The sequence below is a fragment of the Syngnathus scovelli genome, chromosome 6 (genome assembly GCF_024217435.2).
Source record: "Syngnathus scovelli strain Florida chromosome 6, RoL_Ssco_1.2, whole genome shotgun sequence".
Taxonomy (NCBI): domain Eukaryota; kingdom Metazoa; phylum Chordata; class Actinopteri; order Syngnathiformes; family Syngnathidae; genus Syngnathus; species Syngnathus scovelli.
This window is the reverse complement of record NC_090852.1, coordinates 11,481,234-11,493,957: the sequence shown is the minus strand read 5'-3', so window position 1 is coordinate 11,493,957 and position 12,724 is coordinate 11,481,234. Positions and strand designations below refer to the sequence as shown.

At 44.9% G+C, this 12,724-nt stretch overlaps 1 protein-coding gene across 3 annotated transcripts in view; it reads left to right on the top strand.

The window, feature by feature from the left end:
- dusp8a (dual specificity phosphatase 8a) overlaps positions 1 to 12,219 on the top strand; it is a 35,587-nt gene extending 23,368 nt beyond the window's left edge. For 2 of the 3 annotated variants that reach the window (XM_049724175.2, XM_049724174.1), the window contains exons 4-7: positions 7,810 to 7,976; positions 8,242 to 8,401; positions 8,725 to 8,848; positions 9,128 to 12,219. In XM_049724175.2, the coding sequence (XP_049580132.1) occupies positions 7,810 to 7,976; positions 8,242 to 8,401; positions 8,725 to 8,848; positions 9,128 to 10,313 (1,637 nt within the window). In that variant the 3' untranslated portion in view covers positions 10,314 to 12,219. Of the gene's footprint in view, positions 1 to 1,416; positions 2,097 to 7,809; positions 7,977 to 8,241; positions 8,402 to 8,724; positions 8,849 to 9,127 lie in introns of those variants that run through there. The other variant, XM_049724176.1, reaches the window with a different exon arrangement.
- Positions 12,220 to 12,724: the final 505 nt, after the last annotated feature.

Here is a 12,724-nt window from a genome sequence, read left to right as displayed (position 1 = left end):
ATGGTCAGTGTGCACTACTGTTGTTCATGGTTGGACATTCAACAGATCACCACTGAGTAACCTATTAAATCACACTCCCTGCACAAGGCTCTTGTCACCCGTTTGGGATTATTTATGGTGGTTGACGACGATGATGAGGTCATCAACTGGAGATCTTTTACAAGCTTATTTACGTTCATCTTTGGCAATCACTTCATGTACGAAAGACCATATGACTAGTGCAGCATGATGTTTCAACGTGAGGCTCAGAATTTGGACACGCATCAAAAATGCAGCTCAATGTGAAAGAAATAGTTTATTTTGAAATAGTTTATTACTTTCTCTTTAACATGCCGACTCTTTTCAAAAATAAACATAATGTGAGCTCAAATTTATTATACCATTTTTCTTAGTACATTGTTGGGTTTAGCAACTAAAAATAGGTAACGAAGGCTTTCTATTCCCTCTGCCTAAGCAGTAATATAATGTCATTTGCTCCCCCCCACAATAACTGAACTTGCGGGCTACATATTTGCCATTCCATAGTAAAGTACCAAGCGTCAGTGGCCTGTCACATTGAGAATGTCTCCACGCCACAAGCTTGTTGAGTTTTCCTCCCAAGGCTTCCTCTTTCATCTGCTTTAGTTATTTTTCCATTCTCTCCCCTAATGTCACATTTCTCTCTCTCTCTCTCTCTCTCTCTCTCTCTCTCTCTCTTTTTTTTTTTTTTTTTTTTTAACCATTAAAAACAAAACCGCATTGGACAGGACTGCGGACTATGGCCCAACAAGACCATGATGTCGCATACATTCTGCCAGTAGAAATTTCTGTCCATAAAAGCTATTGAGTCATCGTAAAAGCTCAATCACCTTTTTATTATTTTCCAGCTTAGTTCCACTTGAAAAATTGTTCTGATGACTCAAACTATTCATACATATGCCCACGTACAGCCATGCATTCCCATCCCTCAACTAGTTAAGTCATCTTAAACGCTCGATAGACTTTAATAGTTCCACTGCTTCGTTCCATTTGAAAAATAGTTGTGATGACTCAAACTACTGGTACGTACATACACCCATGGACAGCCGTGCATTCCCATCGCTTAACTAGTTAAGTCATGTAGTCACGTATAGCTGTTGAAGTACCTGTTAGCCTCTAAACTTCCCCAGTAGAGGCCAGCTCTCCAGCTCGCTCCCTGAGGTGGCCGCATATTTGTTGGCTGAGTAAGGAATGCGGTTACATGCCTTGGACATTAGCTATGATGGAGCTCTGGCTCCACTGGAGAGGGAGGGTGCAGAGAAGGAGAGGGGGCAGGCTCCGGCCTCGCGGCAAGTGAGCTCATTCACCCTCCAAGCTCGAGGAGAGCGACTGGCGGCGTCATCCTCCATTGCAGAGAGAGCCATCAGAAAGAGGAGGGAGGCAGAGGGAGGGGAGGAGTTTTACTCTGGCGAGTGAGCGAATGGGAGACGTGGAGCCGCACAACAATAGTGGGTTGCTCTTCTTGCTGTGGACTCACTGAGAAGGGGAGAGCCTGAGCTAAGTCAGAAGCTCTCAGACCAGCTGCAGGCAGAATACAGCTGGCACATTTGTGCTGGAAAACATTTTGCTCCTTTTCCTATTGCTCTCTCAGCGGTCGCCATTCTCAGCAAAACCACAGAATTACGAAATATTTACCCAAGAGCATTTCTGGGATTTTTGCATTCACATAGGATTCTGGCCACATGTGGACTTGTTTGAAGGCTTTTGAGGTGCAGCACCACAGATACTTGGACTTGTGTGCTTTGACTTTTTTTTGTGCATAAGGTCCATTAGAGAGGGTCGTTAACAAGGCCCCGGAGCAACTTGAATATCCAGTGTGTGTAGTCTGACATCAAATACAGTTTTAGCAACCTTGGTTGGAATTTTCTTCTCCATCGGAATTCGAAAGAAGACATTTTTTGCTCGAGACTCTTGCAAGGGTTTGCGTCATCCCCGAAGAAGCCGGATTGCGTTCTTGGGGATGCCACTTGATGTGGTGATATCCCCCACAGAGAATCGTTTTTGGCCGGACCTCCACGACACAGATATGAGGCTGAAGATCCGGGTCCGCAGGATGAAGGAGGGGAGAGAGCTACGAGGTGTGTAACCCACCTGGACACACAACGATGGGTCGTGCGTGTGCATCAGTGTGTTTGAATTTAGGGGTACGAACAAGCGCCTACTTTGTTATGAAACGGAAGTATGGGATCTTCACATACGTGAAGAGAATGCAAAAGAAAAGATTTGCGGCAGTGATGACGCTAGTATGTTTTTCCACTCGAGACTATAAACACACGTGCAAAGATAGAGAAAGTGAAATGCACATGAATGAAGTATAATGATGTTAAAATATTAGCCTCCACCGCTAACAGACAGGCTGAGCTCTTTGAGTGGAACCTGCTCAACCTGACACTGGTTTCCCCTCATCTTTTGTCTTCACTATTACACTGTTAAAGAGGTAATGGAAAGGAGGATTAGGAGGATGACATCATGAAGATGAAATACAATGAGAAAGGGGGTTCGGGCGAGAGAATGAGAGCTGTGACCCACGGTATGACATAGTGCTCATGCTCTCACAGCCTGCGGTCATTGAGATGTAAAACTGTCACAAAGGCGCCATTCTCTCTCTTCTTGGCTTTTCTTGCTCTCTTACTCAATACTCACACTCGCTCTCTTTTCAGAATGTATGTGGAGATTATGTTATCATTGTGTGTGGTGTGCACTGCAGGTGTCAAAGACAACACGTTTTCACACAGGCATGAGGCAATACATTGATACTGAACAAAGTGCACGCAGCCATTCCCTGCGCTTTACGCGCACATGTGTCACATGTGTACGTTTATTGGAAGCGATTCTATTCAAAGTTGTTTGCAAAGCAAACCACTGCTTTTTTTTTTGTGTTTGCCAATGTGTTTGCATAGCAGCGTGTACGGTTCATTTTACATTGAGGCTTCGCTGCTGGAGCTGACACGCTTGTTTTTTCAGAAAATGTAATAAGTTGGGAGATTATTTTAACACATTCTGAGTTGCAGTCTTGGTTACAGCAGAATATACAGTACACTGGACTACAATTAAATAATTGATTAATTTGTTCTTTTTTTATTCATCGTTGAATCAGATTAAAAAAATAATTTCATCTCTTTGTTCAAAAGCAGTCCATTATTTCAAATTGACTGTTGAAAATGTAAAAAATAATATTATAATTCAGTTTCTGGTGCATAAGATAATAGAGAAAAATGTTGATCACTGTATTCTTAAGAAAAAGAAAATGTTTAATTTTAAATCAACACAAAGATAAGCAGTCTGTTTTCTTAGACAACTACAGAAATGGCATATTTACTGATGACAAGATGAAATTCTAAGCATTTGGACAATTTAATAAAAAGGCATCTAAACGATTTATCGGTTATTAAAATCTTTATCGTTCCATTGTTGCAGCTGCACAGCATATTGGTCTATGTTGCATCATACTATATAATGTGCAGAAACAGCTCTTCATCAAAGTGACATTTTGTTGCTGTTTGCGGATTTAATCATTAGACAGGATGCCATGTTAATCATACGGTCCAAGAGTCCTCAACATGACGCCTGCTTGAAAAGATGACATCACCCTCTTGTCTCATCTGTGCACTGTCAATCTTGTCTGTTTTGACACAATTGGTCATCAGACGCCCCTCCTCCCCCCTTACACACACACACACACTCAGCCCTTCCTTTCTCCGGGCTGCAATTCAGCCTTTGTGGTGCTGAGTGGGACATGTGTGCAATGATGTCATGTTTGGGAGGTGGGGGGGGTGGGTAAACATTGAAATGCTAATGTACCCTCCTGGGTTGGGGGGACAGCTGGAGGTGGTGCATGGGTGGCGTCATGTCTCCCCTGATATGAAGAGGAAGAGCAGTGGAGGGGTGCGGGGTGGTCATTCATGCAGATCAATGCTTGTAGGCTGTGGGTGGGTTGTGGGTGTATGGTTGACCGAGTCACCTCGCCATTAACGGCTGAAAGCTACGGACTTTTACAGGAGCTTGAACACAGAGGGGAGATGGAGTTGGCTTGTATTGATAAAGCAGTCAATTGCACCAAATAGGAGTGATGATGTAACAGCAGAGCTCCCATTAACCAACCACATGGTGTGTAACTCCGTCCAGATTGGTCTGCGGGTTCCACTCGAGCGTTCATCGTTCAACTTTCGGCATCAATTGACAAAAGTGAACTGAGTGTGATCCAAACATCTGCTGCTGATCCCAGATAGTAAGACTGAAGGTTTGAATTCTTTTGAGTTCGTTATAAGAAATGAGGGATGAGGAAAAGCAGTCAAAAAGCTCGAGTGCTACACTCACAGGAAGGGTTTTTTTTTTTTGGGGGGGGGGGGGGGGGAGCAGTAAGCAGTTGCATAAGTGATGAATTGGGCAGAGGGAAACGGAAAAAGGAAGTCACCGCTGGTGAGTTTTGCCGATGGCGACACAGTGCCCTCTTTCCCGGATCTGTGTTTGCCTCTTTTTTAAGATGGTGTGTTCCTGAATCGGTTTGTCACATCCTAATTATTTCTCACATGTATAAATACTGCATTTAAACGTCCACAAAGATCCTGTCTGTAGTTTTCCCCTTGCCAAAGCCTAGATTCCTTAACCATCAGATGTGATAGCGTAGCGTGCGATCTGTTGGAACGATGACTACAATTCCCTATTCTGTCTTCCACAAATACTGTATGGGCTGCCATTTGTGTTCATGTGTAAAGTATCAGCATGTCACGCTCGACTGATTATCACGCCGCACTGAAGATGAACTCATCCTTCCCAGTTGACCTTCTGATGTCATGTTGAGAGACAGCTGGCTTGGTGTGTGTCACAGGGTATTTTCAATGACTTCATTGTGAGTCCTCGCTTGTGTGTTTGCGTTATGCTCACAGATTGGAATGGGTCGTCGTTTTCTTTTCTGGAGAATGTGAGGTCATGTCTCTATTCAGAGTGCGTGTGTGTGTGTGTATGTGCGTGTGCATGTGCACACTGTGTACTATAACATCCTGACAACACACAAGGGGAACACCATGAGCTAACTGTCCTTCCTTGTTGTCATGACAACTTTAAGGAGAGGGCGGTCAGGTGACAAGGTGACAATAACGTCCTGGTTGCGTCAAGCTCGAGCTGCCTACGAGGGAGGTATCTGTCATTGTATTGACGTCATGTAACTACCCTTTATAACAACACTTGGCCCAGGTCGCTTATCTCTGACTTGAGCCGCTTCATTCCAGTAACTGTCACTCATTCTTTGAGTCACACACTGGTTCAGCATGTTTCTTGCTCTTCTCTATTTGTTTATCCAACATGAGATTATTTCATCAACTGCAATCACTATATTATTCCAGACACATATTTAAAGGGGAACTCAACCTACAAATTTTCTTTGTAATAATATGTTCTGTGAAGCCCAAATAGTAGAGAGAGTGTTCTGTATAATGTTTCATTTGTGGAATATGAATTTAAAAATCACATCACGGGTGCCAGGTCTCAGGTCAATGACGTGATTTGGACCCGGCAAGTGCGATGTCATTTTCAGTCGACAGCAAGTGGCAAAATGGCCACCTCCTGAGATTGATAATATGGATACATTTTGCTGCTTAACTCATATCCCACAAATGCAAATATTTTCGGATTGGCTTTGCCTTAAATTGTAACAGCAAGTATATTATTTTTAGATGAGTCTGGCATTCACCCCCCCCCCCCACACACACACTTTCTCCCGGCATTCATACTGTCACTGCCCCCCCCCCCCCCCCCCCCCCCCCCACACACACACACACACACTTTCTTCCTAGCAAACGTGCTATGTCCACAGTGTAATGTCCTGTCTTGTGTGCTTCTAACAAACTCTCGAACAATGTTCTCACGTAGAAAGGGAAATGGTTGTCGTGTGACATGAGCTTTTTCCTGTTGATTATATTGCTTCCAGGAACATACCGCCTACTTGATACAATGCACTCAAAACCTGCTGCTATATGCAGCGGTACTTCAAGAACAAATCCTGTCAAAGAACTACCTTATCTCATTCACGTTATCAATTTTAGATGAACGCCATAAAACAAGATTACATTGAGACCAAATAGATGACGTATGTGGTCATATTTACACAGCAGTTTGAATTAAAGCCTTGGTTCCTGGTTCTTGGGCGTTATCATTTGTTCAATCCATCACCTCACTTCACGCATTGAATAGCACTGACGTCATCACACCATCAGTTGCCATTAATAGCAAGAGACTGACGGGGATCCACATTGCACTTGGAGACGCATTTCTCCCCCACTGTAGCGCTTGATTATGATAGCTGCCAAACCCCTTCCATCTTCAGAGGCTGTCGTCTTACTCCTCCAAGTTGAGCCCTTGTTGACACATTTGGATTCTTTTTGCTTAGCTGTATGTTTGCCAAGTTCACGAGTGTTGCTGACACTGTGCTTAGAATGTGGGCAGCTGGATCTGCTTTTCAACCAGCGGCCTGCGTTGTGCTGTGTGCGCTATTTTTTTTTTTTTTTTTTTTAGCAGTGATGTCATGTCTCACTCACACTCTTTGAACGCGTGTGTGTGTCTGTCCTAGATTAGGTCAGACCAGTCTGAACCTAGATTAGGTTCCAATCTCTTCTCTGAGGCTTGAGAGTTCCTTAGTAGCATTCCCTTCTTTTCTTAGTCGTCGTCTGAGAGGTCATTACCCTCACGATACATGCACACACAAACTTCACCCCCCCACCTCCTCCCCTTTACCCCCACCCTGTAGTTATACAACCACAGAGCTGCAGAGTAATGATGAGTGTGTGTTGGAAAGGGATGGTGTCTTGCACAGAGTCATTGTGAGTCATTGCAAGTGAAAAGCGAATGTGGTGCTAAGGATTATGTGATCATGTTTTCAGATCATCTTTTTGCACTGCAACCATTTGTCAAAGTGTGTGTGTGTGTGTGTGTGTTTGTTTTCTGTGCGTGTCATGCTGTGCGCTTGTCAGGGGACGTTACTGGGCCTCTGTCCTGGCCGTGCACCTGTGGCCTCTCTCATTCCCTCGGTCTGACGCAATGCACTTCTACAGGACATGAGCTCATGCAGGAAACAGAGACACACACACACATATGCCAAAAGTGGAGCCGCCTGCCTCTTAAAGGGCCAGACATGCACATTCCTGGCCACCCTGCAGTTAACCTCACACAGAAGAACAAGAGAGCCTCTTCTTTGCTTCTGCTGCACTAGGCAGGACCCAGACATTGTAGCCCAGGGTCACCTCTGAAAGTCTAGAAACTGTTTACTCTGCTAATGGTGCAAGATTTTTTTTTTTTTGCTCACGAGACCTTGCATAAATCCACTCATGTCAAACGACTTCTGTTAGAGATTTGCTCACTCCAACTTATTTTGCAAGAACGAAACAGGAGACAAGGAAGTTCTTTTAGACACCTGCAGGTGGAGAGTCCATTCGTCGCTGTCTGAACAGCGATTATCGAATGAAGTCTGAACTCTCCTTCCTGCAAGGGCATATTTATTAGGAGGAACAGAGTGGGGGTGAGAGTGGGGGTCAGAGTAGACAAATGGCCGAAGCCCCTGGCTGATCAAAGCACAGCAGGGGGTCCTTCACGATGTTGTGTGAACTAAACAACTTTGATTGCTTCCTCTGCAGCTAGTCACTTTGTTCTACTACTTTTGTTAAGACAGGACAGGCGAGTTTAAGTATTACAGGTTACATTCCAACATAATCATAGGATCAAGATAACCTGGAAAACCCTAACAACTTCAGTGCTGAAAACAATTAGAGTAATGGAGCTGCTCTCATTGTGTCTGTGCAGGAGGCTTTGCTGCTTTCTCGTCCTGCTTCCCCGGCCTGTGTGAAGGCAAGCCAGCCACTGCTCTTCCTATGAGCCTGTCCCAGCCCTGCTTGCCTGTGGCTAATGTCGGGCCCACTCGCATCCTGCCGCACCTTTACCTGGGTTCCCAGAAAGATGTTCTCAATAAGGTTTGTAGTACACTGGACCTTGTATGGCTAAAGAAATCTTAATTAGAAGGGATTTAGTTTTAGGTGTCACTGTTGCCAAAGTGTTAGCTCATGTGGGGATAAATAATGTCATGTCATCATAAAGGTCATTATTAAAAAAAAAAATGCCTTTAGTTACCAACTAAATATATCTCAGTTGCATTAAAGCAATCATTGCATTGCTATATATTTGTTTCCTGGAGGAGAAAAAAGACCTCGGCCTAATGTTTTCTTCATATCTCTGCAGGATTTGATGGCTCAGAATGGTATAACATATGTACTAAATGCCAGCAACACCTGCCCCAAGCCAGACTTCATCAGCGAGAGCCACTTCATGCGTATCCCAGTCAATGACAACTACTGTGAGAAACTGCTTCCTTGGCTGGACAAAACAAATGAATTCATTGGTAAGCTGTAAGATGATGCATCTACTCAATAAGTAACGTATAAAAAAAATTGTAATGTTAGTTGCTAAAGAATGAGAAAATATCCAACCAACACTGACAAAATATCCAACACGGTACATACCGTTGTCACCACTAATAAAGGTTCACGTGTGCTGCAGCAAACAATAGCATCAAGTTCAAAACTTCCGTTATGGAGACCGTCTGTCGTCTTCCAGGAAATGTCAGCTTTCTTTCAATGGAGGCTGATTGTCACCAGACTTTGTGCTGCGGCTATTGTGTGCATTTGTGTGGACTGAGCCCTATCTTTTCATTTCCTTCCACAGACAAAGCCAAGGTGTCAAACTGCAGAGTCATTGTGCATTGCTTGGCTGGAATCTCACGTTCAGCGACCATCGCCATCGCATACATCATGAAGACAATGGGCCTGTCATCAGATGATGCCTACAGGTACTTTTACTCCTCCCAGACTTCCGAGCTAAGGTGACAGGAACATTAAATAGGCAACCACATTTTGGAGGAAATGTGCTGTCTCGTACATCTGTGGCTGTTGCCTGAGGTCAAGTTAAAAAAGCTCTTACTGTATGTACATTTTCCTTTTCCGTTATGCAAAGTGCAGTGGAACCATTCAAGCAATTACCACCAAACACGCAGTTCTTATGGCATCCTTACGACTTCTGGAAACTATTTGCCTTTTCTAATGCAGTCAACCTTTTTTGCATCCCTCAGGTTTGTAAAGGACCGAAGACCCTCTATATCCCCCAACTTTAACTTCCTGGGCCAGCTGCTGGAGTTTGAGAAAGGCCTACGACTGCTCCAAGCGTTGACGTCAAGCTCTGATGACAAAATCATCGAAAGCCACTCAAAGCAAAATTCCGAGCTTAACGTTGTCAACGCGGGTTTCGTGATGAACGGTCACCATAGCAATTACGACTCATCTGCGGTAGAGCTACAAAATCCTCCCGAGCCCAAGGTACCATCACCTGCTTCCCTCCAGCAAGGCTTCAACGGATTGCACCTCTCTGCGGAGAGGATCATGGACACAAATCGTCTGAAACGCTCCTTCTCCCTGGACATTAAATCTGTGTACTCACCTAACAGTCCACACCCTGCTGCCGTGGCGCCGACACACTCTGAAGACGTCCCCAAGCTGTGCAAACTGGACAGCCCCGAAACAGGCACCTCCAACGGTGTCTGCTCTCAGTCTCCCATCCTGGACAGTCCTTGCTCCTCCGACTCCCCATTCCCCTCACCGGGCAGCACAGGAAGCATCGGAAGTTTGGGGCACGGAGGAAGCGAGGGCGTCCATCGGCCCAGTTCTTCGGCATCCAGACCCAGAAGGAAAGCCAAGCATAGCTCTGGCACCTCACCAATCCATTTCCAACAACTTCCTCCACAGTCGCTCAGCCTGTCCCTCGACCATAAGGATGAGAACTTAAAGGGTTCCCTGCTTCTCACCCTGCCCTCTCTGCCGTCTATGGGATCTGGATCCATGTGGACCAAACACAGAGACACTGTCCAGGCCACCACCCCTGTTACTCCGGTAACCCCCACCACCGATGCTCCCTGGCACTTTGGGGTCGAGGAGGGCGGCGAGATGGAGCTCGGCAGCGGTAGCGGAACCGAGTCGTCCGTGAGGTTCGGGAGCAGCTCGGCGTACGTGGCGTTCGGTTGCAGCGAAAACGTGCGGTTACGAGACAAACCTTCAAAGGAGAAGCCCCCGATGCAGCAACGTGAAAAGCAAACCGAGCGGGCGAACAACAGCAGCTCGGCCACGGAGAAGCAGTTTAAACGTCGCAGCTGTCAGATGGAATTTGAGGAGGGCATCTCAGAGACGCGGTCCCGGGAAGAACTGGGCAAGATTGGGAAACAGTCGAGTTTCTCCGGGAGCCTTGAGATCATTGAGGTCTCCTGACAGATAATGGACATGAATACTACTGGAGGCAGAAAGAGACCTCCTTCGAAGAACTATGTGTATATCACAGACAGTGTTCAAAACTCCAACTGAGAGTTGGACAACGTTTTGGACTGAGACATTGTGCTGCTTACCTGACCACAACCTTCTGAACTTTCTCGAGGCAGCGAAGCGTGAGCTGTCGGTACTAACCTTCTGCGGTCAAAGGGCCCAGTGCCTGCGCTATGTTGCATCCTTATCATGTACAATAACTTGTTGTTGACATGGAGCATGGACTCCAACCGCCTGCCTGTGGTCAAGTGTAAAGGACTTCTAATTGTGATCTGAACCAAGCGCCCCTCGCTATCCCCAAAGCGTCCACCACCAAAAGCCTCAGAACCTCATACTTGTCTAGTTCAGTCCAGTCGCAACATCACCTACGTGAGCGGAGGATTCGGAGCGCTGACGTCACCGCAGCACAAGGAACGCACACACAGCCCTCGGGATGGCCTGAATGCAGCCGAAACAATGACGGGGCCTCTGCCCAAGCCAGCTTCCACCGGGGATTCTTAAGCACAGTGACGCTGGTCCCCTCACTTCCAGTGTTAGCTGCGTCATGGCACTGAGGTTTTGGGTCACAGGACACCCTGCCATTGCTCCCTGCCACCACTTGTGGTCACCACTGAGCATGTATTGTGAAAGGTTGGCAACAGAGAGACAAATAACGATCGATCCAGTATGAATATACTGTACATGTATAGTGACTCAAAGGGACTTTTAATTTATTGTTCATTCTGGTAATGAGATATAATATAATGTTTTGTGGATTTATTTCATTTTTCTTTTGTTTATTATTATGATTTGCTGTATGGTATTTATGAACACATACAAATACATACATTCACCAGATTCAAGCAAGCAATATGGGCTGTTTCTTCTTTGGGGAGAGTGAAGTATGACTTGGAAATGCACTTTTTTGCTCCTCTGGTAACCAAGTTCTATTATGGGATGACGCAGACAAAGCTAGTGACAGCTTACAGAAACAGCAGCAGAAGTCTGTGATTATGGCTTTAACACATGAGCATATTGTGCATGACATCGGGGTGGGGGGGTGGGGGTGCATGCATAACGACAACTTTATGCAACCTACGCACAGATTTTGATAAACCAGTCACCCTCTCAAAGCCAGTTCCGGTGTTTCTCACCAAAGCTGAACCGAACACACACATACACCCAACACTGTATGCACTTACAGTATTTATATACAGGTAAAGCTTCGGCCCTCACATGCACACACACACATACGCAATCTTTTTCTTTCTTTCTCAGGGGATCTTTCGGTGAGCCAAGCCCAGCACATCAGCACAAAACAAGGAAGTCTCTAACATTTATCTCTCCCCCCCCCCCCCCCCCCCGCCCTACCCCCAAGCTTTGATTAAAAACAGTTGAAAAATGAAATTGTCACTCTCCTGGCGCAAGATGCTTATTTATTCACCGTGTAAAACTTGTTGTCTTTTGACCCTTGACTAGCATTTGACCTTGTGCTGCTACAACTTCTGATAGATTCCTTTTGTTTGCCTGAGGCTCAATCAAGCTCCTAAATCCCTCCTTCATGTTGTTTTTAAAATTGTTGTTAGCATTATTTATGATATGTAACAAATATGATGCAGGCTGTCCCATTTGCTAAATCTGTTGTTATTGAATTATTATTATTACTATTATTGGTATTCTTATTATTATGATTAGGGTGTTGTAAATAGCAACACATGGAAGAACACTGATGAGTTTTTAAAAGAAAAATCCTGACACCTAGGCTGCTTGATGCTAAAAAAAATTATATATACCTCAGGTTTAATTGAAAGGCTTCTCCTTCCCCTGTACATGTTTTGTGAAAATGAGACAAAATACAGACATGACAAAATGCAAACTCTCCTCTGCTTCTTCTTCATCTTCTTGCCATTTCTGGTTGCGAAAGGGGAATTCCAATGGTATTTTTGCAGACTACATGATGACATCTTGAGCCCTGGAGCCCTTCCTATTGATTTTGTGTTTAACAAACTCCGCTCTGAACACAAACAACTTGAATGATTTTTTTTCTTTCCCTGCAATAGTGCTATATATATATATATATATATATATATATATATATATATATATATATATATATATATATATGGTTAGCATTGCTCTACTTCCTCTTCTAATTCCCAGCACATCCTTTTTAAGACGATACCCGGCCGTCTTTGCTCCCAACCTTGTTCCTCATTCCAACTGTCAGCCCTAACCCTTTGCCCCCACATCAGATGATGTGTGAACAACAGTCGCCTCCAGAGGATGAAAGGATGAGATGAGGTTGGACATGTGTGTGAGGTCACGCTGAGAGCTATTTGGCCTGTACCAGCCATATTGTTGCGTCCTCTCACAAAAGCAGT